This window comes from Phodopus roborovskii, unplaced genomic scaffold, assembly GCF_943737965.1.
Source record: "Phodopus roborovskii unplaced genomic scaffold, PHOROB, whole genome shotgun sequence".
Classification (NCBI taxonomy): Eukaryota; Metazoa; Chordata; class Mammalia; order Rodentia; family Cricetidae; genus Phodopus; species Phodopus roborovskii.
The window spans coordinates 28,681,302-28,707,784 of record NW_026126511.1 but is presented as its reverse complement, the minus strand read 5'-3'; the positions used below and the strand labels follow the sequence as shown (position 1 = coordinate 28,707,784).

Genomic DNA, 26,483 nt, shown 5'->3' with positions numbered 1-26,483 from the left:
AGTTTAAGTGTTTGAAGTGTTCAAGTGGGCTCAGTTGTACTTGAGGCGCATGGTTCAGAAAATAGTTCCTCAATCTAGGTACTAAGGCTATCTGATATGTTATAACCCTATGTTAATCTGGGATATTACCACTATGCAAGTGTTACACTTACCAATTAACAACAGTGGTCCCTTGATTTTAATGACTGTTGGATATATAACTTTAATAACCAAGGATAGTAGGAAGTATAGTTAAGTTAGGATTGGCTGGGAAAGTGAGGTTAGGGATGAGTATTAGATCTTCTTTGGAAAGAAAAATATTGAGATGGGTAAAGTATTTGGGAGGGGAAGGTTGAGATACTGTTCAGGCTCTCTGCTTCTAGAGATTGTTAAAGCTGTGGAAGATTAGCTAAGAAGTAAAAAAAAAAAAAGCAGGAGGCAAGAAAGAAAGATTGAAGAATAAGAAGGGAAATAGGAGAAATGTGGGTAAAGATAGAATAGTGAAGGCCTTGCAGTAGACTGGGTGAAGTATGTACAGCAATCCTGAGGCCTAACAGCAATATTCAGACAAAAGCAGACATCACAGACTTATGTGCATGAATGGAAATTAATAATAGAAAATGAGAAATGAAAAGAAGGTTTCTCGAGTGAATCATGGTCTCTGATCCCTCTGGCTCTCACAGGCTTCTCCTACTTGGTACTGTGTGGGAAGGGCAAGTAGGAAGGACCCTCTGCTTTCTACAGCCTCACTGTTTTATGTGAGCATAAATGAGTTTACCTTTTGTATCTCTCCTGGACCAACAGTAGCTTGGACAATTGGAATCTAGTTACTCTTTGTGTTCCAGCAAAAATTTACATATTAAAACTAGTAACTCAGTGTGGTGGCAGATAATTAATAGAGGTCAGAGATCTCCCCCCAAGACACACACACACACACACACACACACACACACACACACACACACACACACACACACACACCTCAACAAAATAACAACACCAAAAATCGCACGAAGCCTTTAACTCAGAGACAAGGCTGCCATCCCATTGTGCATATATCTCCTGTGTCTTGCTTGATAGAGCCTGTTATTTGGAGGATTGTTTCAATCTTTTCTTCTCGTTGACACTTTAGTTTCCATATGCCACAGCCTACTTGCTGTCAGTGTGTAATACTAGGCTGCCCTGTTATTTTACAAGTGCAAGTTTTGGTTTCCACCTAAGTAGACATCCATTATCTCAATGAGTGGAGGTGATTGGAGGGGAAGAAAAACTAGGTTTTCTTCTTAGGTTCAGTTTCTGGACCATTAGAGGTAGCCTGGCTGTCTGCAGTCTCTCTCCATCTGTATATTTATCTGCCTGTCTGTCTGTTGAATTTGTGAACTGTTTTGACCAAACATGAGCATAAATGATCTGACACCTTCAGCCTGACAGCCTCTCTGGTAGGAGTGTTAGTTGCAGCTGTAATTGTGGTCTTTGCTCTCCCATGCTGTACAAAATGGCATGAAGATACCTTATTTTACCCTTCCCTGAAAAGGTGAGCTGTGACTGTTAAATTAAATGTTTGATATGTACTCACAGTGTCACACTGCATCATAAAACAGCTTGGAGGTGACCAGGAACGGATGGATATGTTGCTAACTTAAATAAGCTCCGAGTGGATTGTCCTCATGTCAGTGAAGTCTGGTTTGTTTAGCTAGTATATTGCTTTACAAAAACTTGAAGGCTAAAAATCTGATCTGACAGTAGCTGCTTCCCTTGTCCTCATGCAAACAGTCAGCTGAAGTTGACTAATGGCTGCCTTTTGTAGCAGGGCAGCCTTCCACAGTGTGCCTTGGCCTTTTCATGCATGTCTGCCAGCCAGTAGACATGGATTTTCTCAGCTTTCAGAGCCCAGATCAGGGCCAGTTTATCACACAGGTGATAAAGGGTATTAATGGAGACTGCTAATCTGCATCTAACAAATGAGGTTGAGGTAATAGCCTGTCTTTTATCCCAGTTTTCTGCCTATGCAGAGTTTTGAAAGTTTTGAACTCATTTGGATATGTCTGTTTCTGAATGTAAGGTGAAGGCTCTTGTGGTAGTGAGCCTTAGGTTTGTGACTGTATAATTCTCCACCCAATTTTAAATGCTTATTTTTGAAGTTTAAATTGGTTGGGATGGCCAGTTAAGTAACACTAAGAATTTTATCATCCTTTTTTTATGTGAAAAAGGAAATTTTATAAGCTGTCATTTACATATCATCTGTACCTACATTCTTTCCATCCATCCATCCATCCATCCATCCATCCATCCGAATTTGTGTAGGCACTCATGTACCATGTGCTGCATGGAGGTCAGAGCATAACTTCTGGGAGTTGGTTCTTTCCTACCATATGGGTTTCAGGTGTTAAACTAGAGTTGACAGGCCTGGCAGCAAGTGTGTTTTCTTACTGAGTCCTTTTTGCTAACTCTGGGAAGCATTTCTTTTATTTTTTGTTATTAAAATATAGTTCTTTCAGTTCCCCTTCACTTTCTTATTCCCAATGCTGGGACCCTTTGATACAGTTCCTTATTTTTGTTACTACTTTGTAACTAATTTTGCAGCTGTTAGGAATGATACTGTAATTTAAATCTCTTATATATAGGATATCTGATATGTGACCCCTTTGGGGATCGAATGACCCGTAGATTGAGAACTACTGCTCTAAACCCTCCCACATACCACTCCTTGCTCTCTTGCAAATTAATGACCTCTATTTTTCATTAATTGTTTTATACATTTATGTATATGCATATATATATTCCTAAATACATAAATACAAACTGCTTAGTCTATTTAATGTTACTTGTACATATGTTTTCAGGACTGACCATTTGGTATCGGATCACCAACTGGCATACTTTTCCCTGGGGAAAACTATTCCAACGAAGAAGATCTCTTTCTTTCTGTCTGTCTGTTCTGTCTCTTTCTGCTTTTAATTACCTTCTTGAAAGTTTTGTGAGCTGATTAAGCTTGTGTTTTAAAGTTGCATTACTTGAAGATAAAACTAGAAAGGAAATATTATTAATCAGTTTTTATGCAGAAATGTAGCCCTGCAGTGCCTTTCCAAAATATATTCAGATGTATTTTTGTAGTTTAGTGGTGAGGGGTTTGTAATATTACAGTTTCAGAAGTCTCTGAAGGAGAAGGCACAGTTGAGTGCATTGTTGGCTGTTATAGTCCCAGCAGCTCTCTGGGGTACAGGAAGTGACTGTAATTCCTCTCCCTGGTGGCCCAGGAGCAGGTGTGTACAGTGTACCTGCTGCAGTTTTTCAGTCCCTTTTCCTGGTGGCAGTCTGGCTGGTGGATACTGTTCCTGGTTACTGAGTTCTGCCATATCTTACAGTCGATTTCGTTACTCTTTACTTTTATCACATGCTTTATTCATTGTCAATAGTTACATTTTCCATGTTCACAAAGGAGAGTAAAGTATAAACGTGACATGGTGATTGTTAGGTCAGTTCTAGTGAACTGGCCAGGTATTTATAGAAGGGTTCCTAATGTGCTGGAGCTGTGAGTAGATGCTCTGTTGATTGACAGTTTTGGAGTAAAGCAAGAATAAGCTTGAGAAAGGAATCAGGGAGACCTGCTAAGCTCAGAAACTGAGACTCAGACACACTTTGTAATTTGCTATACACAGAAACTATTGCCAGGCTGTGTTGGAAAGGTACTACATGATTATCTCACTCATATTTATGTGGAGGCAACCCCTGTCCCTTCATGAGTGATGGTGTTGTAGTTTGAGTGTGAAATACCCCTTATTGTGTGTGAACACCTGAGCCCCAGCTGGTGGAGCTGTTGGGAAGCTGTAAAACCTCTGGGAGGAGGATCCTTGAAGGAGGAAATGAGTCAGTAGGGATGGGCCTCCAGATTTCATAGCCTGGCCTGACTTCTAACTTCTGTGCTTCCTGGGTGTGGACACAGTGTGACCATCTGCTTCAGGCTCCTGCCTCCTTATTCTTCCCTGCCACAGTAGCCTGCATCCCTACTAAAGCTGGACACAAAAGTAAACCCTCTGCCTCTAAGTGTTGAGATTATGAGCATGTGCCATAGTGCCAGGTTTGTTCACTCTGTTTCTTTTCTGTGTCCAGATAAGATTCATATTTTGGGCCTGCAAGATGGCTTAGTAGGTAAAGGCACTTGTGAGGGATTTAAGTTTTATCCTTGGAGTGTATATAAAAGGGGAAGGGGAGAAGTAACTGGACAATCTTTGAACTTGCACATCTATACTGTAGTACATGTGCACAAACCTCAAATAAATATACACATAATGCAAAAATTACATTGATAAATATCTTAAAATCAGTGCAGTAATGGAGATTAATGATGGAGTTGTTGACTCATCAAGAATGGGTTTAAGGTAACTTTTGGATTAACTGTGAGACCAGTTCTCTTAGTACTAGGAGAATGTGGGCAGTAGTGATGGATGGTGGCTTTAGCCCATTGGTTAAACAAATTGATGTTGGTCATAGAACTTTTGAGATGCTTGTGGACATTTTATTAGCTGGTTTATACTTGAATCATAGAATTTATTGTTGAATTTGTTGAATGGGCAAAGATAGTTTTTCCTCCTTTGGAAACAAAGTTCCTTCACTATTGAATTATTGTTTTGTTCAGATGTAAGATGGGGTTGGACTGAGGAAATGGACATTAAGATAATAAGATAATGATAAAGAAGAAAAGACAAAAGGCAAAAGCTTTATTATAAAGGTTACCTTTCCCTATATCCCTTTGAGTCAGTAGTGCTTACTAAAGGATTCTTGAGAACATGATTTTAAAGGGATGTGAAAAGATAATGTGATGGGAGATGTCCTTCTGCACATATGTTTCTCTTATTGGTTTATGGATAACCACTGCCAGTAGAGGCAGGGAGATAGGTGGGACTAGGAGACGAGGAGAATTCTGGGAAAGGTAGGCAGAGAGAGACCTTGAAGAGACACCACATAGAGACCAGGAGGACAGGATATGCCAGGCTTTCTCTGGTAAGATAAGGCCATGTGGTGGCCTTAATAGTTACCGGTTATTAAGACAGAGCTAGCCAATAAGAAGCCCTAGCCATCGGACAACAGTTTAATAATTAATGTAAGTCTTCATGTATTTATTTGGGGCCAAATTGGCTACAGAACCAGACTTCGAGAAAACTACAGTAGCAATTATGTGAACAAATATCCAGGAGCTGCTTTTCTTGTTGTGAGTTTGTTCAACTAAGTTTAAAAGTGTGGTTATTTTAGTCTTAATTTTACGGTATAGCTCAACCTCTTTTACAAGCTTACCACATTGGCAGACACTAGATCAGAAATTATGTTTGTATCATTGCAAAGAGTAGCCCATAGACAGGCCGATATGTAAATAGCTTTTCTCAGAAAGCATATGGATAATTTTATTCACATAAAAATCTCAATAAGGGTACAGAAAAAGGTACACACACACACACTCTGCATATATATCTTATCAGAATGGAATGTTCAGTCTTTCCTACTATTTAATAGAAAACAAAACTGTATATTGTAAAATTTTGTTTAATATTGGGTTTAGATAATATTAAGTTGTTTATTTTATTTCAACAGGTATCTTTCAGATGAAGGCATTGAAGCTTGTACAAGCTCTCCCGGCAAAGTCAATATAAATGACATCATCCTGATTGCTCTCAATGTAGGTTAAGTTTACTAACTTTTAAAGTTTAATGCTATTCCAATGAAAAATACATCATAAGTTATTTTATGAGAAATTAGAGGAAATCTTTAACTTTTTACCTTTTTAAGTTATAGAGATACTTGTTAAATACAATGGCCTAATATTAGCTAGTTATGATTATTACAAATACAATGAGAAGAGAAAAAGTTCATTAGTTGTAGGATCCATATTTTTTTTATCAATTTTGTAATAAGAACAGAATTCTTTAAAACAGTTTTCCATTTAATTTGTATTGAAACTTCAGTTGTAGTCTTCCTTTATTTAAAAACATGGTTTATCTATTTTATCTCATGTGTTTTGACCTCCTGTATAAATGTACACCGTGTCTATGCCTGATGCTCTGGGGAGTCAGATGAGGTTGGCAGATCTTAGGCAGTTGTTAACTGCCATATGGGTGTAGGTAACTGAGCCCAGGTCTTTTGCAAGAGTGATCTTAACCAGAGAGCCATCGCTCCACCTACTATTTCTCCTTCTTAGAAGTTTCCTTTATGCTCCAAGTTTTGTATTGAAAAAGACAAAAAGTAGGGAAGTAGAAATATTAAGGAATGGCATTAAAATCCTGCATGTAGTTTAAGGTTCAAATACTTAAATTATTCAGAAAAAATTAAGTGCAGCCTTAATTTATTGAGCACTATTTGTGTTTAGTAAGTTTAAAAACAGCACATTATTTCTCTTGAAATCTATACTCCAAAGAAAGACCTTCCAAATTGTCTTAGGTTTTTACATCTTGAAGAGGATAAAGTTCTTAAAAGCCCTGCTTTTTATATGGACTGTGTAGTCTTCCCTTTAGCTGAGATGCTTAACCTCAGTAACCAGTCTGAGTTTTGTGTGCATCAGTTTGCTGAGTTACACATATTTTAGCTGCCGATTCACCATTTTCTCTCTCTGTGATTCATACAAGCAGAGGAAGTACTCCTTCTGCAAACGTGCTGCTGCTTTGCCATCCCTGCGATGCCAGTCCCTGTTGTTCCCTTTGCTTTGCTGTATAGTGACTGCCAGATTTGCTTTGCTGTATAGTGACTGCCAGAGCTGGTGGAGTAATTGCTTCTCATGTCTTTGGATATTGAGAGTATACGGGATTTAGTTGTTAACACATGTACTGAGTTTACTTTAGGTAAAAGCTGCCATTTGATTTTTGGATTATGGCATTAATTTTCAGTAAGATCATAGTAGGTGTAATTTGTTGGAGATTTTAGTAGGGAAGAGTGAAAGATAAAAGAGTGCTGAAGAAATAACAATAGCCCTGTCTGTCTCTTACTGTTTGCTTTAGTGGACACTTGAAACAGTACAAAGATTGGCTAAATGATTTGAAAATTGTGACTATTCCCACCATTTTATAATTAAAGATGTTTACTTAATATTTGTTCAAAAGACTGAATTTAGAGATCCTTTTTCTATAATTCTATTTTAATGATAAAATATTTATTTTAGACAGATTTGAGAACGATTGGCAAGAAGTTCCTTCCCAGCGACATCAACGGTGGAAAGGTAGAAAAGGTAAAGAAGGGTGATTCTCTAGCTTTCTCCACTGCCACAAACAGTTGGAATGTGCTCTGTTACCAGACAGAGGCTGGAAGCTCAGAGAATCAGGATGCTGATTCACTTCACATGTAGAATATTATTAAAAGTAAAATTCTGGTGAATTTTAAATGTTAAAAGTTCATTCAGAAATTTAAAATAGGGTGTAATAACTCAGCATGTGACACTCATCACACTGTTAGAGAGCAGAACAAGTCCCCTTCTCTGTTTATGTTTTTGTTTCCTTCATCAACTGTTACTAAGTTACTCAGTAGATTTATGAATATAAAAATGTAGGATTATGAGGCTATTCACAGTTTGGCAAAGATACATGTCTGGTTCCTATATGTTACTGGTTACTATATGTTTCACGTAGAGATGTTCATATGGATTCATTCAGTGGTCTCATTTTTTAAAATGTGGGATTCCCTTTAAAGATAATCAGGCATGGATATTTCCTGCACATTTCGGTTTAGTTGTTTTTTGAATTTGAAAATAAATGTATATTGTCGTAGTAAAGAATTTAAAATTGCTGTTGGTTATTTCTTGATTAGTCTAATTTCTTAGCTGCTACAGTCCATACTATTGTCTTGATATTCCTTCAGAGGGAGTAGAAAGCGTGGCGTCACTTCCCTCTGGATCTTCTTTGTAGAACTGTCTTTGTCACACCTTTTCTTCAATGTATGTGGGAACTTTTGCTTATTAGTTTCAATAGTTGTTTTCTGCTTTCTGATGTGTTTTTCAGAGTTCTCTCCAATGCCTTTACATTTCACTTTTGGCTACAAAAATAGTTATTCTCAGATGTAGTTTCCTGCTGTGTTCCTTGGTCCCCAAACTATCCTTGCCCCTACCTGAGTTTCCAGCTCCATAGCATGAAGATGGAACCTGGTTATTTGCATTTTAGCCCTTTTAAGAGGATGTTGGCCATGCTGTCCGAGAAACATCTCTAGAAAAACCCCAAACTGTAACTGCAGATTGGGCCGCCGAGTTTATACTGCCTTTCCCTTGTTGTCCTTAAGACTCAGAGCCTGCACTGCCTCCAGTTCACCATTAGATGGAGGCATTCTTCGTCCTGGCCTCTTTCTCGTCACAGTTTTGCTTCTAAAACTGTGTGCAGGACTTTTAAAAGTTCCCTTAGAGTCAGTGCTCAAAACTCTGTAACCTGGAATTTTCTATGAGACATATTATCGCTTAAAACACGCTTAAATGTGATTCCAATTTATACATAGAATGGATAGAAAAAAGATTCCCTTTTCATAGGAAATAGGAATTACTAGATCATTCTTTATTTGTTCTTTCTCACTGATTATATTTCCCCCTTTACTAGCTGCTGCTGACCAGATATAGTTCCTCTCACAGCAGGAATGAAAATGTTTTTGAAGTGATTTTAATAGAAATTTCAAAAGTTGATACACAGATTGTACTCATTTTGGTGGCCACTAGCTGGAATTCCACACACTATTTGAATACAAGTATAATTAGGATAAATAGTTATGGAAATGCATTTGATAAAGATTAATGCAACTTCTATACCTCATTTGTGCTTTTATTAGAAAGATTTACTACCTAGCATTTCATACTGTTAATAGTTTCATTGTTATGAGGACATGGCTCTAGAATCATTTGCTATTAGTTTGTGTGTTAAAGTTTTAGTTTAAAATAAGCTTTATTTTAGTCTGCAAATATGCTATAGGGCAAATTAGTAAGTCTGCTATTTGAATTATTAATCTCTTATTTTGTTGTGCCAATTATTATCATGTAAATTATACTTAAATATGATGCTAATTTGTATATAGAATGAATAGATGGAAACATTCCCTTTCAAATGAAATAGAAATTGCTAGATCCCTTTAAAATTTCTCTCATATATTACATTTGAACCTGAGTTTCCCCTCCCCCCTCTCCTCACAGCTCTCCCTTACACATCCTCTCTCCCCCTCCTGTTTCCTATCAGAAAAGGGCAGGCTTCCCAGGTGTACCAAATAAGGCATATAAAGTTGTAATTAGACTAGGCACATCCCCTCATATTAAGGCTGGATGAGGCAGCACAGTAGGAGGAAAATGGTCCCAAAAGTAAGCAAAAGAGTCAGACACCCACCACACCCACTCAACAAATCCCACAAGACACCAAGCTACTGCAACATAACATACATGTCAAGTCCCATGCAGAATCCTTGAGTCTTCGTTCAGTCTCTGTGAGCCCCTATGGACCCTGGTTAGTTGATTCTGTGGGGTTTCTTGTGGTGTTCTTCACTCACTGGCTCCTACAATCCTTTCTTCCCCTCTTCGGCAGGATTCCCGAAGCCGTGCCTAATGTTTGGCCTTGGGTCTGCATCTCTTTCCGTCAGTTGCAGAGTAGCTAATTATTTTTCTGTCATTTTTATTGTTTATATATTTCCTTTCACTAGTTGTTTCTGACATGAAATGTAATTGATGGATTTTGCTATAAAATAATCTCTAGTTTTCCTTTTCTCTTAAGGAAGGAAGGAAGGTTGGAAGGAAGGTTGGTAAGGGAGGTGAGCAGGAGAAAGGAGAAAGAGAAGGAAACAGAGAGTAACCTAGATTTCCTAGTTAGCTCCCAAACACAGCAGACTGGAAAGCAACTTTGTGGCCAATGTTAAAATTTAAGAGTATAGTATATGTCTTAAGAGGCCAGGGAGCCATGGTTCATATGTATGGAGGGGGATGATGAAACAGGGAATAGTAACAGATTAGGAATATACACCACAGCCATTGGCCTTATCCAAACTCCATTTCTCTAGATTATTAAATGTTGTGATTTTTTTTTGGCAAGTTATTTAATCTTTCTAGAGGTTAATATTCCTATCATAAAAATTTTCCCTTATGCTGTTGAAGAGTTGAGTGATTTTGCACATGAGTTAATTATTCAGTGTAGTGCAGTGCACATGGTGATGCTGACAGATTATGAGCCATTCATGGTGATGTGTTTGTCTCTGAAATCTAAAAGTGCACAGATGCTAATCACCTCTACGTGGTTACTGAGGGCTCCAAGAGAATTAAGTAGGCAAATGGACTCAGTTTTGTTGTCTGGATTCATGTCTGAAGCTCCTTGATCCAGACTAATGTTTGTGATAGGATCAAAGATGGCCTGAAGCTGCTTTGACTGAGTCTACTGAATTTCAAGCCTGTCTGTGATACGCCCATTTCAAAGGGAGAAAGCCATTTGAAGATTGGGGAACATGTTCTCAGGTATTTAGAAGCGAGGAAAGAGTGCTAATGTTATCTTTGTAGGAAGGTCCTCGCCTTCCCTTTGCTTTGTGTGGTCCTTTTCAAAGCCTCCCTCGGTGCCCGGCCTCGGAAGGTATTCACTAGGCAGATGCTCATCACAGCTCTTCAGGCAGACCAGTCATCCATTCCCTTGGGAGGTGGATAAGAGGAATCTTAAGTTTCATCTCCCGGAAGGCCCAAGTCTGTGTCATTGCTGTTACGATATTGAGACTAAGATAACACCATTTTCCCCGATTTATGAATTTCAGATTAGAAAGAGAATGGAGAGCTAGTAGATTTGGGATGGATGGTGGTAGTCTGTAGTTAGATGATGCTTAACCTTACTACCCTGAATATACAGTCTCATTCCAAGATGTCTTGGACCTTCAGAAAGACATTGTCATCTGGATTTTGACTGATTAATTTATATGCCATCATAGAGCCCTCATCTAGGAGCTGATGGAAATAGAAGCAGATACCCACAGCCAAAATTGAGCCGAACTCCTGGAATCCAGTTATAGAGAGGGGAGGAATGATAAGAAAATGGGGGCAAGACCAGGCTACAGAAACCCACAGAGACAGCTGACCTGAACAAGGGGGAGCTAATGGACCCCCAGACTGATAGCTGGGAAACCAGCATTAGACCAACTCAGATCCCCTGAAGATGGGTCTCAGTTGGAAGGCCTGGGCAGTCTAGGGGATCTCTGACAGTGGAACCAGGATTTATCCCTGGTGCTGCATAAAAGGACTTAGGGAGCACATTCCCCATAGAGGGATACCTCCGTAGCCTAGAGGCAGGAGGGAGGGCCTAGACCCTACTCCAAATGATTGACAGATTTTGATGATTCCTCCAGGAAGGCATCACCCTCCCTGTGGAGTGGGGGGGTGAGTGATGGAATGGGAGGTGAGTTGGTGGGGGGAGGGAGGGAGAGAGAGGAAACTGGGATTGATATGTAAAATAAGAAAAAAAAAGACAGCTTAGTTTCAGGGGAGGGGAGGGGGAGTCAGAAGAAAGAGAAGGGGAGAAAAGGAGGGTAGAGGGAACCAGGAAGATTGAATCTGGGGAAGAATAGAGGAGAGCAAGAAAAGAGATACCATAATAGAGGGAGCCATTATAGGTATGAAGAGAAATCTGGTGCTAGAAAAATGTACAGAGTCCTACAGGGATAACCCCAACTAACAATCTAAGCAATAGTGGAGAGGCTACCTTAAATACCCTTCTCGTATAATGAGATTGATGACTGCCATATATGCCATCCTAGAACCTTCATCTTGTAGCTGATGGAAGCAGAAACGGACACCGACAGCCAAACACTGAGCTGAACTCCTGGAATCCAATTGCAGAAAGAGAGGAGTGATGAGCAAAGGGGTCAAAACCAGGCTGCAGAAATCCACAGAAACAGCTGACATGATAGCTGGGAAACCAGTATAGGACTGACCCAAGTTCCCTGAACATGGTGTTAGTTGGGAGGACTGGGCAGTCTATGGAGCCTCTGGTAGTGGACAAGTATTTATCCCTAGTGTAGGAATGGTATTTGGGAGGGATACTCCCTCAGCCTAGACACATAGGGGAGGGCCTGGGCCCTTCTCCAAATGATATGACAGACTTTGAAGACCCCCCATGGGAGGCCTCACCCTCCCTGGGGAGCAGAAAGGGGATGAGATGGGGGAGGGGGGAGGGAGAGGGAACTAGGATTGACATGTAAAAAAAGCTTGTTTCTCAAATAAAAAAGACAGCTCAGTTTCCAAGCTTTGTGTCTAGTTCAGTTACTTGAGGACTTTTGCACATTGCTGAAGAAACCTAACAGGAAATGTGTTAGGTGAAACTCTCCTGGAGAGGGGGGACTACAGGCAGGGAACAAAAAGCAGCTGAAGCAATGGTTATACTAAATATCCAATTTGGTGTGAACCATGGAGTTTATCAGAGTTGCTTACAGAGGTATCAGAAAGGGGATACCTGTGCAGGAACAGGTGTTGACTCAAGGCAAGGATGCTATCTGTGGCTCAGCCAGTTAGAGAATCTTCTCCAGGAGTTTGAGTTTAGGCTTACCATTCAGAGCAGTGAAGACTCATGGAGGGAGAGGGAGAGGGAGGGAGGGAGGGAGGGAGGGAGAGAGAGAGAGAGAGAGAGAGAGAGAGAGAGAGAGAGAGAGAGAGAGAGAGAGTGTGTCTCCCTCCACCCCTGCACACATCTCCAGCAGTTTACTGCCTCCATCCATACCCTTGGGGAGGGGTCTCATCAGCATCAGTCTTAAGTTTCAGCCCTGAAAGGCTTGTAAGGTGGTTACTCTTGAGTCTCCTGAGTCTTCCTCCAGGTTGGAGTGTTTCAATGTGGAGTAAATTGCTACACAACATTTAGGTTCTGGAGTTATTTCTTTTTAAATTGTAAGTCCTCCTATTGACAGTTGCTTATGCCTTTCTAAAATGCTAAACTGATTTAAGGCTTCAGTTTTGCAAACTGAAGCTACTGGCTCAGAGCCTCTGCAATACCAACCTGACCCACAAGATGGCAGGCTTGCCTTAAAATACAGCTTAGAGGGTGAATGATTTTTTAAGAAGAAAAAAACTGGGAAAAGGTTCAAGTTTTCATGTTATGTTGTTGTCTACCTACTTTGTTAATTTATTCTGCAGTAGATGACACTTTATTAGTGTCCCATTTAGTGAATGAGTTATTAAGTATGCACTTGTATTTTTCAGAAAAATGAACAGAATTAGGAATTTGTATTTCATTTACTAGGCTTTAATAATAAAATGTTTTATTATTTAGATCTCTGTCCTTCTAAGTGTGTGTTAAACAGATACATTTTGAGAACTCAACAACAACAAAAAAACTTTCAAAAGTATTTTCTGTCAGGAGCACACACTAGGCAGAAGGGAGGCTGTGGATGTGGCGGCGGGGGGGGGGGGGGGGGTGCTCCCCCTCCTGTGCAGTTTCCCTAACTACTCAGAGCAGTTAGGGGCAGTTTGTTCGCTGTGCTGTTATTTTTATTTATAACTGTTGCTTTTGGTTGTTCAGGAATCTCAAGTTTGGGAAACTATTGAAGGCATTTTTTAAATTTTTAAAATTCCTAACAGACGGGCGCCTTACAGTCTCACAGTAAATCGAGCACCACACTTGTAATCTCTACATTCTCCTTGCTTGTTATCGGTGCCACCACTGTGATCCTTGCTTGTATGTGCGTAGCAGTTGAAAATGTGAGGGGCCCAGATGCCAGACAGCCTCACCCGCCGGCCGCTGTTGTCTCTTTCAGCCGCGATGCTTTTGGTCTTATCTCCTCCATCTTTGAAACATCGCCTTGTGTAGAGCTTGATTTTAGTAAAACCTTTTGCTCTCTTTTTGGTGATTTGTTTGAGAATCTCCTGGAACTAACTTTAAATGGTTGGTCTTTATTATCTGCTACAGTCTTTGGAAAAACACTAAAGCAGACGTTACCACCGCGAGCTCAGCTTTTGTTGGTGCAGCACCCGAGTGTCCTCCAGCTGTAGGCAAACGCTGTTTAGTCTTTAGTTTGTAACTCACGTGTACAGCTCCTTTTTAAAAGAATAATATTCTCATTGCTCCGCATACCCACATCTGCATTTTATGTTATCTGTGGAGAGCTCTGTAGAAAACAAATGTGCTCGGGTGAGACAGCTTCATGCTTGCATTGTTTCTCTGCATCATGGTCACTGACGACCTCTGGCAAAGTGTTTCTTAACCTGTGCTGTCAGGGTTATTTACATGATTCTCATGCACCGTGTAATCCACAGGTGAACTCAGCAATGTCTGTAAATCTCCAGCCTTGTCCCTGGCACATTAGTTGCAGCATAGCACTGGAAAAATCAATTTTTGCTTATTTTATTCTTTTCTTTCTTTCTTTCTTTCTTTCTTTCTTTCTTTCTTTTTTTTTTTTTTTTTGGAGATAGATTTTGCCAAATAAACCAAAATAGTTCGGAACTTGCTGTGTAGCTCACGGTGCACCAAAATTTGTGGTCCTCTGGGCCTTAGGCTCCAGGTGCTAGGATCATAGGTGCGCACTACTGCTTTCCCTTCAGGAGTATCTGTCTTATTCTTTATTTTATGTGTGGGATGTTTTACCTGCGTGTATGCCTGTGCACCACACTCATGCCTGGTGCCTAGAGAGGCCAGAAAAGGGCAGTAGATCTTTTGGAATGGAAGGTATGGGTGGTTGTTGGTTGTTAGCCACTCACTATGTGGGTGCTGGGAATAAAATCCAGGTTGTCTGAAACAGCAGTCAGTGCTCATTGCTGTTGTGCCCCAGAAATACTGTATTTTATTCAGACAGGTAAAAAGTTATTAAATGTATTCTTTTAAAGAGAGAGAGGGGGGGAATGTGTGTACCCTTTGGTGAGTGTGTACCCCTTTTGGGAGATGGTCCCCCCCCCCATCATGTGGGCCCTGCCACTTGAACTCAGGTCGCCATGCTTGGTGGCGAGCACCTTCTCTCACCACGCTATCTCATTGATCCTATAGCAGTTTTGAGTGTACATTTGTGCAAAGTGCAAGAGACTTAAGAGCTCCATAAAACAGGTTTATGTTGGAAGTACATACGAGAGGGAGAGCCATTCATACTCAGGCACAGGGGACTTGCTTTCATCTCTAGACTGTTGGCTTTAGAGATAGGATTTTTAACTATGGAATAGTGAACAGTCTCTATAGTGGAGGCATATTGGAATGGAAGCCTTAGACTACATTGTATGTGTGCTGGAGTGTTGCTTAGAATCAACACCTAATGATGCTTTTGCAGAGCACTGGTGTGTGGTTCCCAGTGTCAATGTTCAGGAAAGGTGATGCACAACCATCTATAACTACAGCTTTCCAGAGCTGATGCCTCTGTGAGCACCTGCGTATGTATTAGACAGACATGCATACATGTATACATAAATAAAAGTAAATCTTTGCAGAAAGCCCTTAGAATATACATACTCTGTACACACATCTTCCTGCTGTAAGATTTTTAAATATATATATATATATATTATATGTATATATGTATGTACATTTAGTAGATAACAATACACTATATTTAATATTATTTCTATTTGAAAACAGTATGCTGTTTTTATAGTATGAATTATAGGAAATAGGGCCTGATCAAACTTCTTGACTGGTATTTGTGATTACTAGACTCTAAATTCTCTCACTGAGTTTGGGGAATTTTTTTTATCGAGATACTTGGCTAGAGAAGGAAGGAAGTACATAAATGGCATAGCTTTCCCTTGGTGTACAGCCACATCATGCCTCTTGTCTCGGGTTTGCTTGGTGTAGAAGAATCATGAAGTGACAGGAGAACAGCAAGACCAAGTTTCTGAGGTGGCAGCTGCAGCCTTGCTAGGCTAAGAGTTCAGAGCGAGTTAGGTCATTTGTACAAAGCACAGAAGCAGGCGCTTGCTATGTGCTGGGACCAGTGTGTTCCAGCTCATGGATACCAGCCCATAGCATTCTTCTTGGCACAGAGTGTAGCAATATTCAGTTGGTTGTTGATATTGGCAAGGAGAATTGTCAAAGGGTGTAAACTGTTGCTTTCCCATTATTCTCCCTCTTAGAAGTGATTTTACTAACACTTCCGGCATCGAACCAGCTCTGTGATTTGGCTTTGGGTGTATTCTTGCTGTGTAGGTTGTAGATCTGGCCTTTCAATTCTGAAATTTCATTGAGCAAACCAATATATTAATTTTATAAATTATTTATAAAATATTTATAAAATTTATAAATAAATGATTTAAAATATTGATGTATGTATATGTATGCATGATGTATGTAATACAGGTATGCTTTGAAGCTTAATATTAAAGTTGATGCCTTGGAACCTCTTCTGATGAAAAAACTAGCATGTTGGGATGTTTCTGCTCAGATGGCAGATGTTCAGGTCCTCACCTCTTCCTACATTAGAAACAATTGCTGTAAATCTTTAGTTCATTGATTTTAAGTACATTTTGATTACATACACAATTACAGTAAATATGAATCAATTCCTTTGATAGCTGTTTAGTTTATTATTATTTTTTGTCAGTTTTGAAAATGGATGCTACTTCTAAGAGCAAGCATATAAGACGTGAACTCAGGAACTGAATTAGTGTAGAGTTAAGCCAGTGTTCATGTTTATAAGATGATGCTGAATTATTTTACAAAGAGTTGCATCATTTATATTGCTTTCACTAGAGTGTACAAAGTCTATTTGAAAGTACCTTTATGACACTTGAAATTACCATTTTTTTTCCCTTAACTTGTGGTTGTAAAGTACAATATTTTTCCTTAGGTTATTATTTTTTCTTCCAGTAAATTATAGAATCAAATTATTAAATCTCTTAAAGTGTGCTAGAATTTTTACTGAAGCTGCAGATCAGCTCAAAGACAGATGACATCTTTATAGGCTATGATGTGATGCTACTCATAAAATGCTGGTGAACTGCCGGTCTGAAGAGAATAAAGAGCCTCAGTGGGCAGCAATCACCACCCTCTGTAGTTTAATAAGTCCTGTTAAACTACAGCGTGAAACCACTGAACCTGGAATGAGGAAGAAATACATAGAATATATTTCTGTGGGTTATCCATTAGATGGCTAGTTTCATGACCTACAGGCACACACACATGCAAACACATACACACTCTCTCACACACATAATATAATTTTAAATTTAGGTTATAGCTAGGAAACAAATAGACGGTCCCCTGGTGAAGGGGGAAGGGGTAAGAGCCCCTGAACAAATTGGGAGCATAGGGGGAGGAGGGAGGAAGATAGGAGAAAGAGGAGGGGAGAAGAGGATGGGGAGGAGAAAATGAGGGATCAGGAAGATTGAATGGGGAGATGAATAGAGGAGAAAAAGAAAAGAGACACATCAATAGAGGGAAACATAGGTTCAAAGAGAAATCTGGCTCTAGGGAAATGTCCAGAGATCTACAAGGATGAACCCAACTAACAATCTAAGCAATAGTGGAGAGGCTACCTTAAATGCCCTTCCACGATAATGAGATTGATGACTACCCTATATGCCATCCTAGAGCCCTCATCCAGTAGCTGATAGAAGCAGAAGCAGACACCCACAGCTAAACACTGAGCCAAACTCCTAGAATCCAGTTTCAGAGAGTGGGGATTTTGATGATCTCTCATGGAAGGCCTTACCCTCCCTGGGGAGTAGATGAGGGATGAGATGAGGGGGATAGGGGGCATGGGAGGATGGGAGGGAAAGGGAACTGGGATTTATATGTAAAATAAGAAAAAAAAAAATAGGTTCTATATCCGAGAGAAAAAATGTGATATTTTTCTTTCTGAGTCTGGCTTGCTTTGCTCAACCTAAAGATTTCTAGTTGTATTTTCCTCTATTTTTAACTCTTTCTTTTACTGTCTCTCTCAGAAGGCCCCTGTAGTCCACCGTCTTGCCCAGATACTGTATTGGCCTTTCATGCTGAAACTTAGATGAAAACTTAGACTAGATTAGATTAGATAACATTATTGTTTCTAGTCAATGTTGAGTAGTAGATTTTCAGTTTAGAGACTTTCTTGCTTGGGAAATAAAGTCTAGATATTTGCCCAACTTTTTCATTCCTTTCTGAAAGCATGTATTCATTTTTTATGCACAGAAATATATATATTTGAAAAACTTTAATTTTTAAAATAACCTTTCTTTCTAAACTATGATGATGCTAACTTTTTTTTTTTTACATTATATTTGTGCTTTATTACATTGTTGATTTTTTTTTTTTTGGTTTGGAAAGCTTTGAGGATTTTTTTTTTTAATTTTATATAACAAAGTCCAATTAAATGGAAGCAAACATTTATACACAATATTTGGGAATTTGGGCGTCGTTCTTTCCAAACTACTTCCTGCTGGTAAGGGGCGCTGTCTTGGGGGAATCGAAGAAGATTCAAATATCCTAGCTGTAGTCTGTAGGGCTGTTTTGTCCAGCTGTTTGGAATGTAGGACTATGATGCTAACTTAATGATCTATTTTACTATGTAGGAATTATCACTTCTCTTTCCTAAATGTAAGCATATTTAACGTTTTTTCTCCAGTTTTGCTACTGGCATTTTATTATATAAACTTTAGCATTGTAACTAGTTAGTTCATTGACTTATTTTTTACTTTGATTAAAAGTTGACAGGGAGAACATTTCTTCTCTTCCTGTCAACACATCGTACAGCATCAGGTTTAATACATTTTAAAAGGGAAATGTAGAAATAAGTATAGCACACTCCTTTAACTTTATATATCTTACACTTTGGAGTATTGTATTCTTTACACTTAAAGCTGGTGTGTTTGGATAGGAAGCATTCCTTTGAGTCCCTTAAAGTTATGTCAAGTTGTTTGTCTGCTGAGTTCCTGTTCATGTGAGAGGGCAGGAAGCAACTATTTAGAGCATATCAGACTAAAAGCATGATGTACTACACCTTTTATTACAAAACAGAACTGTTCGCTTAGTGCTTTCATGCCTGGGAACTATCTGAAAGTGGATTTATAAAATTGTTCTTCTGCAGGCCTCTGAATTAACAAAATAACAACAGTCTTGACTTTAATTGAAGTTATAATAAATCACCATTAAAGAAGAGAAAAATAGTGTAACTGAAAATATCGCAATGACTAAGAGGTGACCTTTGTTCCTTTGTGTTTGGCAGCTTGAAGGTCCATGTGTTTTACAAATTCAGAAAGTCCGCAATGTTGCTGCACCAAAGGATAACGAGGAATCACAGGCTGCACCAAGGATGCTTCGTTTGCAGATGACTGATGGGCATACAAGCTGTACAGCAGTAGAGTTCAGTTATATTTCAAAAATAAGGTGATTCATATAACTTGTTAAACAGAATTTGAAGGTGCTTTTCCATCCTTGTTTCGTCATAAAAATGTGAATAGCAAGGAATAGAGTTTTAAGTGAGTGGTGTCCTTCTTCACAAGGAATTACTGGGATTTCCATGTCTCTTTTTTCTCTAGAAGACGGGGATAAAGTTAGTCTCTCTTTTCTGTGTTAACTATGAAACAAACTTAAAATATATGTGATATGCATGCTTTTTTTTCCCCTAGAAAATTTTAGGTCATTCATTGTCTAGAACAGAATGCAATTTGTTTAAAATATTTTCCCCCCGACAGGTTAGCAGCTGACTTGTACTTATTAGTGTGTTTTTAAAGTTTAAGATTCTAGCCAAGTTTGTAGGCTAATGTACTTTTTAACAATATAATTAAAGCTAAGGAGGCTTGTGATTAGCTGGAAGCCACATGTCCGTCCCTTCTCCCCAAGACCCTGCCTCCTCAGAAAGCCCGTGAAATGATGAACCTTCCCCCAGAGATGCTTAGAACCACTACCATAGGGTATATAATTGCCCCCCAGAAAGAAAACAGACTCGTGGATTTTTTGGTCTCTCTTCCCAGTTGTCTCCTCTTTGGGGAGGCTGGAAAATCATCCGGGAGCCTTGTATCTGTTAACATGGGCTTTTTCTAATTCAGTTTGATTGGGTCTGATTTGAATGGCTGTGTCAGTGCAGAGCTTATTGGGGTGCAGAAACTTTTCAGCTTGTTGCTCCCTACTACTTAAAAGAGAATTTTTAGGGACAATATTCCAAATTTTTGTTTTGTTTAAAAATGCTTTTATTAAATCTTTGAGCATTTAATACAATGTATTTTAATCTTTTTCGCCCCTCTCTCAACTCCTTCCAAATCCACCACCACTCACTACCCACCCAGCTTCTTCTTTTTTTTTTAAACACTCATGGAGCCCAGTATATGCTGCCCATGTATGTTGGGTAAGAAACTATCTATTACGTGGTCTCACTTGAGCTGCTGTGAGTCTTGGGCAAACTCTGTGACTTCATATGTGTTACTGCCCCGCTGTGTTTTGAAAACACTGTTTTGTTTTAGTCATCCACTGTCCATGGCCCTTAGAATTTTCTCAACTCCCTTTTTTTCCGTGATTGCTGAGGCTTGGAAGGAGGAGGTGTGATATCAGTATCACATGTAGATATGTGTCCAGTTAGGAATCTCTGTTCATTGCCTTCTACTGCAAGAAGCATCTTCCCCGGTGAGGGTTGAGAGGTGCACTGATAAGTCATCAGGTGTATTTAACACTATGTCATTTTATGAGATGTAGTGGGTTTTGCCATAGGGTCTATGAGCTGTCTAGCCACAGGTTCTTGGCCCTGATAATAGGTTCAGGTTGGGTTCCATCTTGTGGTGTAGGCTTTAATCTACATATAAAATGGTTAGTTACTCCCATGGCATTGATGCTACTGTTGGGCAGTGGGCATATTTTGCTTGGTTGGTCATTATTGCAGGTTATTATTGTAGAAAGTGGCTACACGGCAGGGCAAAACTAATGGTTATCTTTCTCCCTCTGGTGCTGTGCATAGCACCTTGCAGCACGATGAAAGCTAGCCAGTGGGAGTTGCAGGCATTTAGAGATAGAGCTATTGGGGTGGAAGGCTGAGAAGGGGTTTCTATGAAGGCATTTTGAACTCTGATGTGTGGAGGCAGAACTCTTTTCTTGGACCTTTGCAAGCTTTCTTATGTTTCTTTAGTCATTGCTTATGGTCATGTTTGCTGCTTTGGGTCTTCTGAGCTTTTTTACTCCATGTGAATCCCTAAGTTGTGCTCTTTTCCCTTGAAACAAGTGTATAGTCCTCACCATACACTGTATTCCATTTCCTTTTCCTGGGGAGACCAGAGCTAAAGTTAAATTTTATTTCCTAGTAGCTGATATGATAACAATATAGGCAGATAGACATGCAAGTATTTCCCTTGAGCCCAGAGAATTACTGAAACTTGGGGGAGGCAGATGTTTGATTTGAAATATGAATGGTTTTCAGAGAGGTGAACTGTTCCCACTCTAGTTGGTCTCATGTGGACTTTATTCACAGCATCAGATGGTTGATATTCTGAGGGTGTTCTGAGGGTTAGACAAGGTCGTATGAGTGTAGGCTGTATACAGTCACAAGGACAACTGATTCTTGGGAACATTTTTAGATAACAAAAGTAAGATGATGGGTAATTGGAAGTACACCCACTCCTGGAGGTGCAGGAAAGCACACTCCAAAAACATCCCCTGCCTTGTTTACTTGGAGTTTTCTCACAGATGCTCAGTGATCTCTTAAACAGCTTCGTGTGTCCCGACAGTGAATGGCATGAGTTGGCCAAAGGAAAGAGAGCAGTTTTACTTGGTAGAGCTTAGGTGATTTGGAATAGGTTGAGGTGCTGCATGTCGTTTTCAATGATACTGTTTTCCTTCAGTCTGTTTCTGCCTTTGGTAAAGGAGCCCCCCCCCCCCCCTGCAGTGATGATAAATGGGTAAACGTTATCAAAAGTGTTGATTTCTTATATACAAGGTGCGGGGGGAGGGTAGCTTAGCTACCTTGTAATTGCATTGTCTTTTTTTGAAGAGGAGAAGGATTCCGATTTCTGCGGATTAACAGTCTTCTGTGACAAATTCAGTTCAGGCCCTTCCAAGGGCTCAAGGGTGCCACGGGAGGCTGAATTCAATGGAATGCACATTTTCTGCTTTTGCTACTGTAACATTTCTCTGCCCAATGCCATCTGCTATCCTTTTCTATTGAATTTATTATGGTTTAACAACTAAAAATTTTTATGTGCTTATTCACTCATTATGTGTTGCTTTGCTATCACAAAAATGACAGCACGTAAACCTGTTCTCTCATGGGATAATGTAGAAGAGTTCGGATGTTTGGCTAGTGGCCGGCATAAAGAAGGTGAAGTAACTTTTTTGACAGCATAAAGCAGATTCAGGGCTGGGCTGGACTGCCTTAGTGGGTTGTGTATTTCTCTAGACACTCCAATCTTCCATCTCCTGTGGCTTCCTTCATGCTCTCAGATTTTGTTTGTAATTACAGTGAAGAAAGATGTGTTGGGTTACCAAAGAACTAGCCATTAAACCAAAATGAGCTCTCTAAGTAAGAATTAATTATGACACTGAAGTCAATGAAGTAAAAAGTATAATGTAATTTTAGTTCTAATTGTAATTTTGTGGTAATAAAATTACAATGAAATCTAGTAGGATTCCACCAGTTATTTTTGTGAAATTTTAAGTGCATTCTCAAATTATTTGTCAACTAAGTAAAGTTTGGGGAGGGTGTTGCCATGTAACACAAAGTTAATCGTCTGCTTCTATATTTTCTGTTATCTTTGATATTTATCTTTTTGTTGTTTTGTTTCTGCTGTTCCCTGTACTCATAATTTTATGAGAAATTTGTAAGAAATTCTTGGCTAAACATTCTTTTCAAGAAAACACATAGATCGGTAGTATAATTAATGCTTTCTTTGGCTGTAAAAGGACATCAATCTATGGTCTATGGTACCTCTCTGATCCATTTAGAAGTGAAGAAATGATGATTTGCAGAATTATTGAATTTGGCTTTGCTGATTACTTGGAATTGGTAAAAAAAACTTACTGGTATAATTATGTTGATTGTAGTAACTGCTGATCTTGAAGATGGGACACTATTCTCAGTGACTACACTTCTGAGTAAGGCTGAGGTTAGGCAAGGCTATTTATGAGTAGTTGTTCTGTCAATTTGAATTATGAGTAGGGATGTTAAACTTGTGAGCCTCAGAACAATTTTAGTGACTTTATTGAGATAGAATTTACACTAAACAATGATACACATATCTGATACACCGAAGAGTATGTAATCTGTCTTACTCTGTATGGGTTCTCTGAAGCTTGAGAAGTAGGGATATTCTTTTCACTAATGATTTTATTAGCTGTCCTTGGCTGTGATATTAATGCTCACTGATTTGATTTCGCATATATCAGCATGTGATGAATTTCATAAGCCTTTAAAATAATTTTCTAATTCATCCCAAGTGTTTCATGGTAGACTGACTATTTAAGGAGTCCTACGGAGGGCTTTCTCCTTTGCTGGATATGGGAGGAGATAGAATGTGATGAATATCTATGCTTTTACTGTAGAACAAGCCAGTGTGATGATGTGGATTCCATCCTGTGTTTCCTTTAACAAAGGTGATGGGAAGAGAAACATCTTGTCTCTTTTTGTGAAAGAATTGTGTTACAGTGTTTATCCAACTATGATTAACACTGGCCTTTTGTAGAAAAGTCTTGTTACAGTTATTGTTTATATACTTTCAATTTGGTTTGTGAAATTCTATTCAAAGTTATTGCATAAATAATTCTCATGTTTTATCTCTAACTAGATGACTAACCAAAAAAGGGTTTTTAATAGAGTACTATAACTCATGTAGGTGTTAAATTTCTGTGTTTATTACTGAATATATTTTTTCTGTTAAAATTTAATAATGATACACACACACACACACACACACACACACATTCTGTAGCAAAAGTTGCAAAAAGAAAGAGAGATACTATATTCGTATGTGGTAGAGCTGAGAAGTGCATCCTTGGTTGGAGAGATGGCTCTCTGGTTTAGTTCCCTGCACTCACAGCCATCTCCAACTCCAGTTCCAGGGGAGCTAACTCCATATATTCAGGCAAAACACCCCCACACACCACACACATAAAAGAAAAGCAAAATCTTAAAAAAAAAAAAAAAAAAAAAAAAAGTACTTTCATTTTATTTGCCACAGCTTTGTGAGGTGTGATTGTCCTTGTTACCTTTGTTTTAACTTGTGGAAACTGAGGTTCCTTTTGTTTTGTACTTGATCTTCATGCATCATGATCCATTTACACTTTATAGCTAGTCCTGAAAACTAGTTTAGGTGGCAGTATTTTGATTAAGTCGTAAGACTCACTTTCACGTTTGTGGAGGAACTTCAGTGCAGCTTTAACTCCTCACTCTTGGTTTTCTTTGCATCAGTCTGAACACACCACCTGGCACAAAAGTGAGGCTCTCGGGCGTCGTGGACGTAAAGAACGGATTCCTGCTCTTGAGTGACTCCAACACCACAGTGCTTGGTGGTGAAGTAGAGCATCTGATTGACAAATGGGAGTTACAGAGAGTAAGTATGCCCTAAGAATGCCTTAGATGGTGCAATGCCAGGCTTTCTGACTGTGGTTGTGAGCAGCTTGTCCCATAATGAGTGGTGGCATTAATCTTTTGTGTCAGAGCTATGAAGATAGGACATGATGATGTCAGAGAAACTATCTGCTGTGATTTAACCACAGTCTTCCTCAAAAGCTGGTGAAACATTTCAGTACCTGTTACATTTTTTTCATGCTTTAAATGTTCTTATTACAGTATCTTGGCAGGTTTGAAACTTGTCAGTTAAGAGAAGGATATTTAAAGTCAGATCAATGCTTATATAATTTTTCAACATCGCAGCTGGAATCATTTCACTAAAACCATTAAATGAGGTAGGAACTTGCTCATTTCCCACACAGACACACAGACTTGCACTCTTGCACTCTGTCCCATGTCAAACACTGTCTTACCTTCTGTCTCTATGAACTCGACTATTTTAATATCTCTTTGACATGTAATATTATAGTGTTTGTTCTTTTGTGTCTGGTTTATTATTCTGTCTGTATAAGATAAGAAGCATGTGTCAGAATTTCTTTCCTTTTATAGGCTCAGTCATATTCCATTGTTTATACTACATTTTATTTATTCATCTGTCAGTGGGCATTAATGCTCTTTCTATCTTTGGCTCACTGCAAATAATGGTGCAGTGAATATAGGCACACAGATAGTATCTCCTCCTGGTTCTTTTGTATGCATACTTGTCAGATTGCTGGATTATATGTGGATTTTGTTTTTATTCTTTTAATAAGGCTCTGATTTCTACACTGGGTATTTTCTCATGGTAGCTGTCCCATGTGTGTGCAGTGGGACCTCTTCTGGTTTCCATGTGCATTTCTCCAGAGCTTAGTGATGCTCAGTCTCTTCTCATGCGATTACTGCTCTCTACTGAACATCAAGCAGAAGCCACGGCTTACTTCTTTGCTTAGGAATAGCAGTCTTATGCTACATGTTGTATTGGGTATAGTTGTGTTTATATATTGGCCAGGTCGCTCATTGTGTGTAAAGGGGGATTAGGTCTGGCTCTTTGTACCTTTATCAGTGTAAGAAATACAAATCCTCTAAGTTGTTTTTAATTTTTCATGTTAACAAAAGCTGTTAATTTATGTTAGTTTGTAAAGGAAGTTTTAGTATAAATTGAATTGATTTATCACTGTTTATATAATTCTTTCCTTCTAACTAAATGGAAACTGAGAAAAGAGCCCCTAGATAACATATATATGTGCCATGCTTATTTTCTTTTTAAATCCAAGAGATTGATAACTTACATGTAGATTGTGAAGAAATATGCCATCTCTATATCATTTTTATTTTCTTTTGCTCATTAAATTGATGCTATGGTTGCCATTAACCTTATTACTCAATCTGTAACATACATGAACTGTATAAGAGTGTTTACATCATTCAGAAGCTCTGGAATATGTTAAAAATGTATTTTTGCTTTTATTTTAGTGACCCTCTGACTGTTACCCTGGTTATTTTCTCATGGTAGCTATCCTATGTGTGTACAATGGGACCTCTTCTATTTTTAAAAATAGTTTGTGACTCTTTTACATTGTATTTTCATCACAACACCTGTAATGGTAATATCTAAAAATGTACAAGAGTAAAGTTTAGAGGGTATATTTACTAATGAGTGCTTAATGCGTGCATGTTAATACCGTCAGTGGGAAGGCTAGCTGGAAGGAATCCTAGTTTCCTTTGGCCCTATGGAGGACTTCACAGTATGAGAAAGTGCTTTTGGTAGGAGATAGTTTTCTGCCCATTTTCGCAATACATTGTTGTTTTTCCAATTCTAAGTAGGCAAGCTTGAAAATAAAACTGAAACTGATAAGAGTTTGGAAGCTTGTGTCTATTAAATAATAATCAGAGGCTTTGCTGTGGCTCAGCAGGGAAAGGCGTTTGCCCTCGAGCCTCGTGTCTTGCTGGGATCCACGTGGGAAGAAGGGGACACTGACTCATGCATGTTGTCCTCTGACCTCGATATGCTTGTGTTTTTGTGTGCCTGAACATACACACAAAGCATAACAAAACTTTTTAAGAACCCACTTGGTTGAATATTTCTTCAAAGTACGAATTGGTCTAAGATAATTTGACAAAATGTTATT

At 39.0% G+C, this 26,483-nt stretch overlaps 1 protein-coding gene across 2 annotated transcripts in view; it reads left to right on the top strand.

Annotated features, from left to right (window-relative positions):
- The window catches only part of Tdrd3 (tudor domain containing 3), a 123,418-nt gene that overhangs the window by 43,325 nt on the left and 53,610 nt on the right, over positions 1–26,483 (top strand). The window contains exons 2-5 of one of the 2 annotated variants that reach the window (XM_051195310.1): positions 5,566–5,650; positions 7,124–7,189; positions 19,054–19,214; positions 24,214–24,355. In XM_051195310.1, coding sequence (XP_051051267.1) covers positions 5,566–5,650; positions 7,124–7,189; positions 19,054–19,214; positions 24,214–24,355 — 454 coding nt within the window. Of the gene's footprint in view, positions 1–5,565; positions 5,651–7,123; positions 7,190–19,053; positions 19,215–24,213; positions 24,356–26,483 lie in introns of those variants that run through there. The other variant, XM_051195311.1, reaches the window with a different exon arrangement.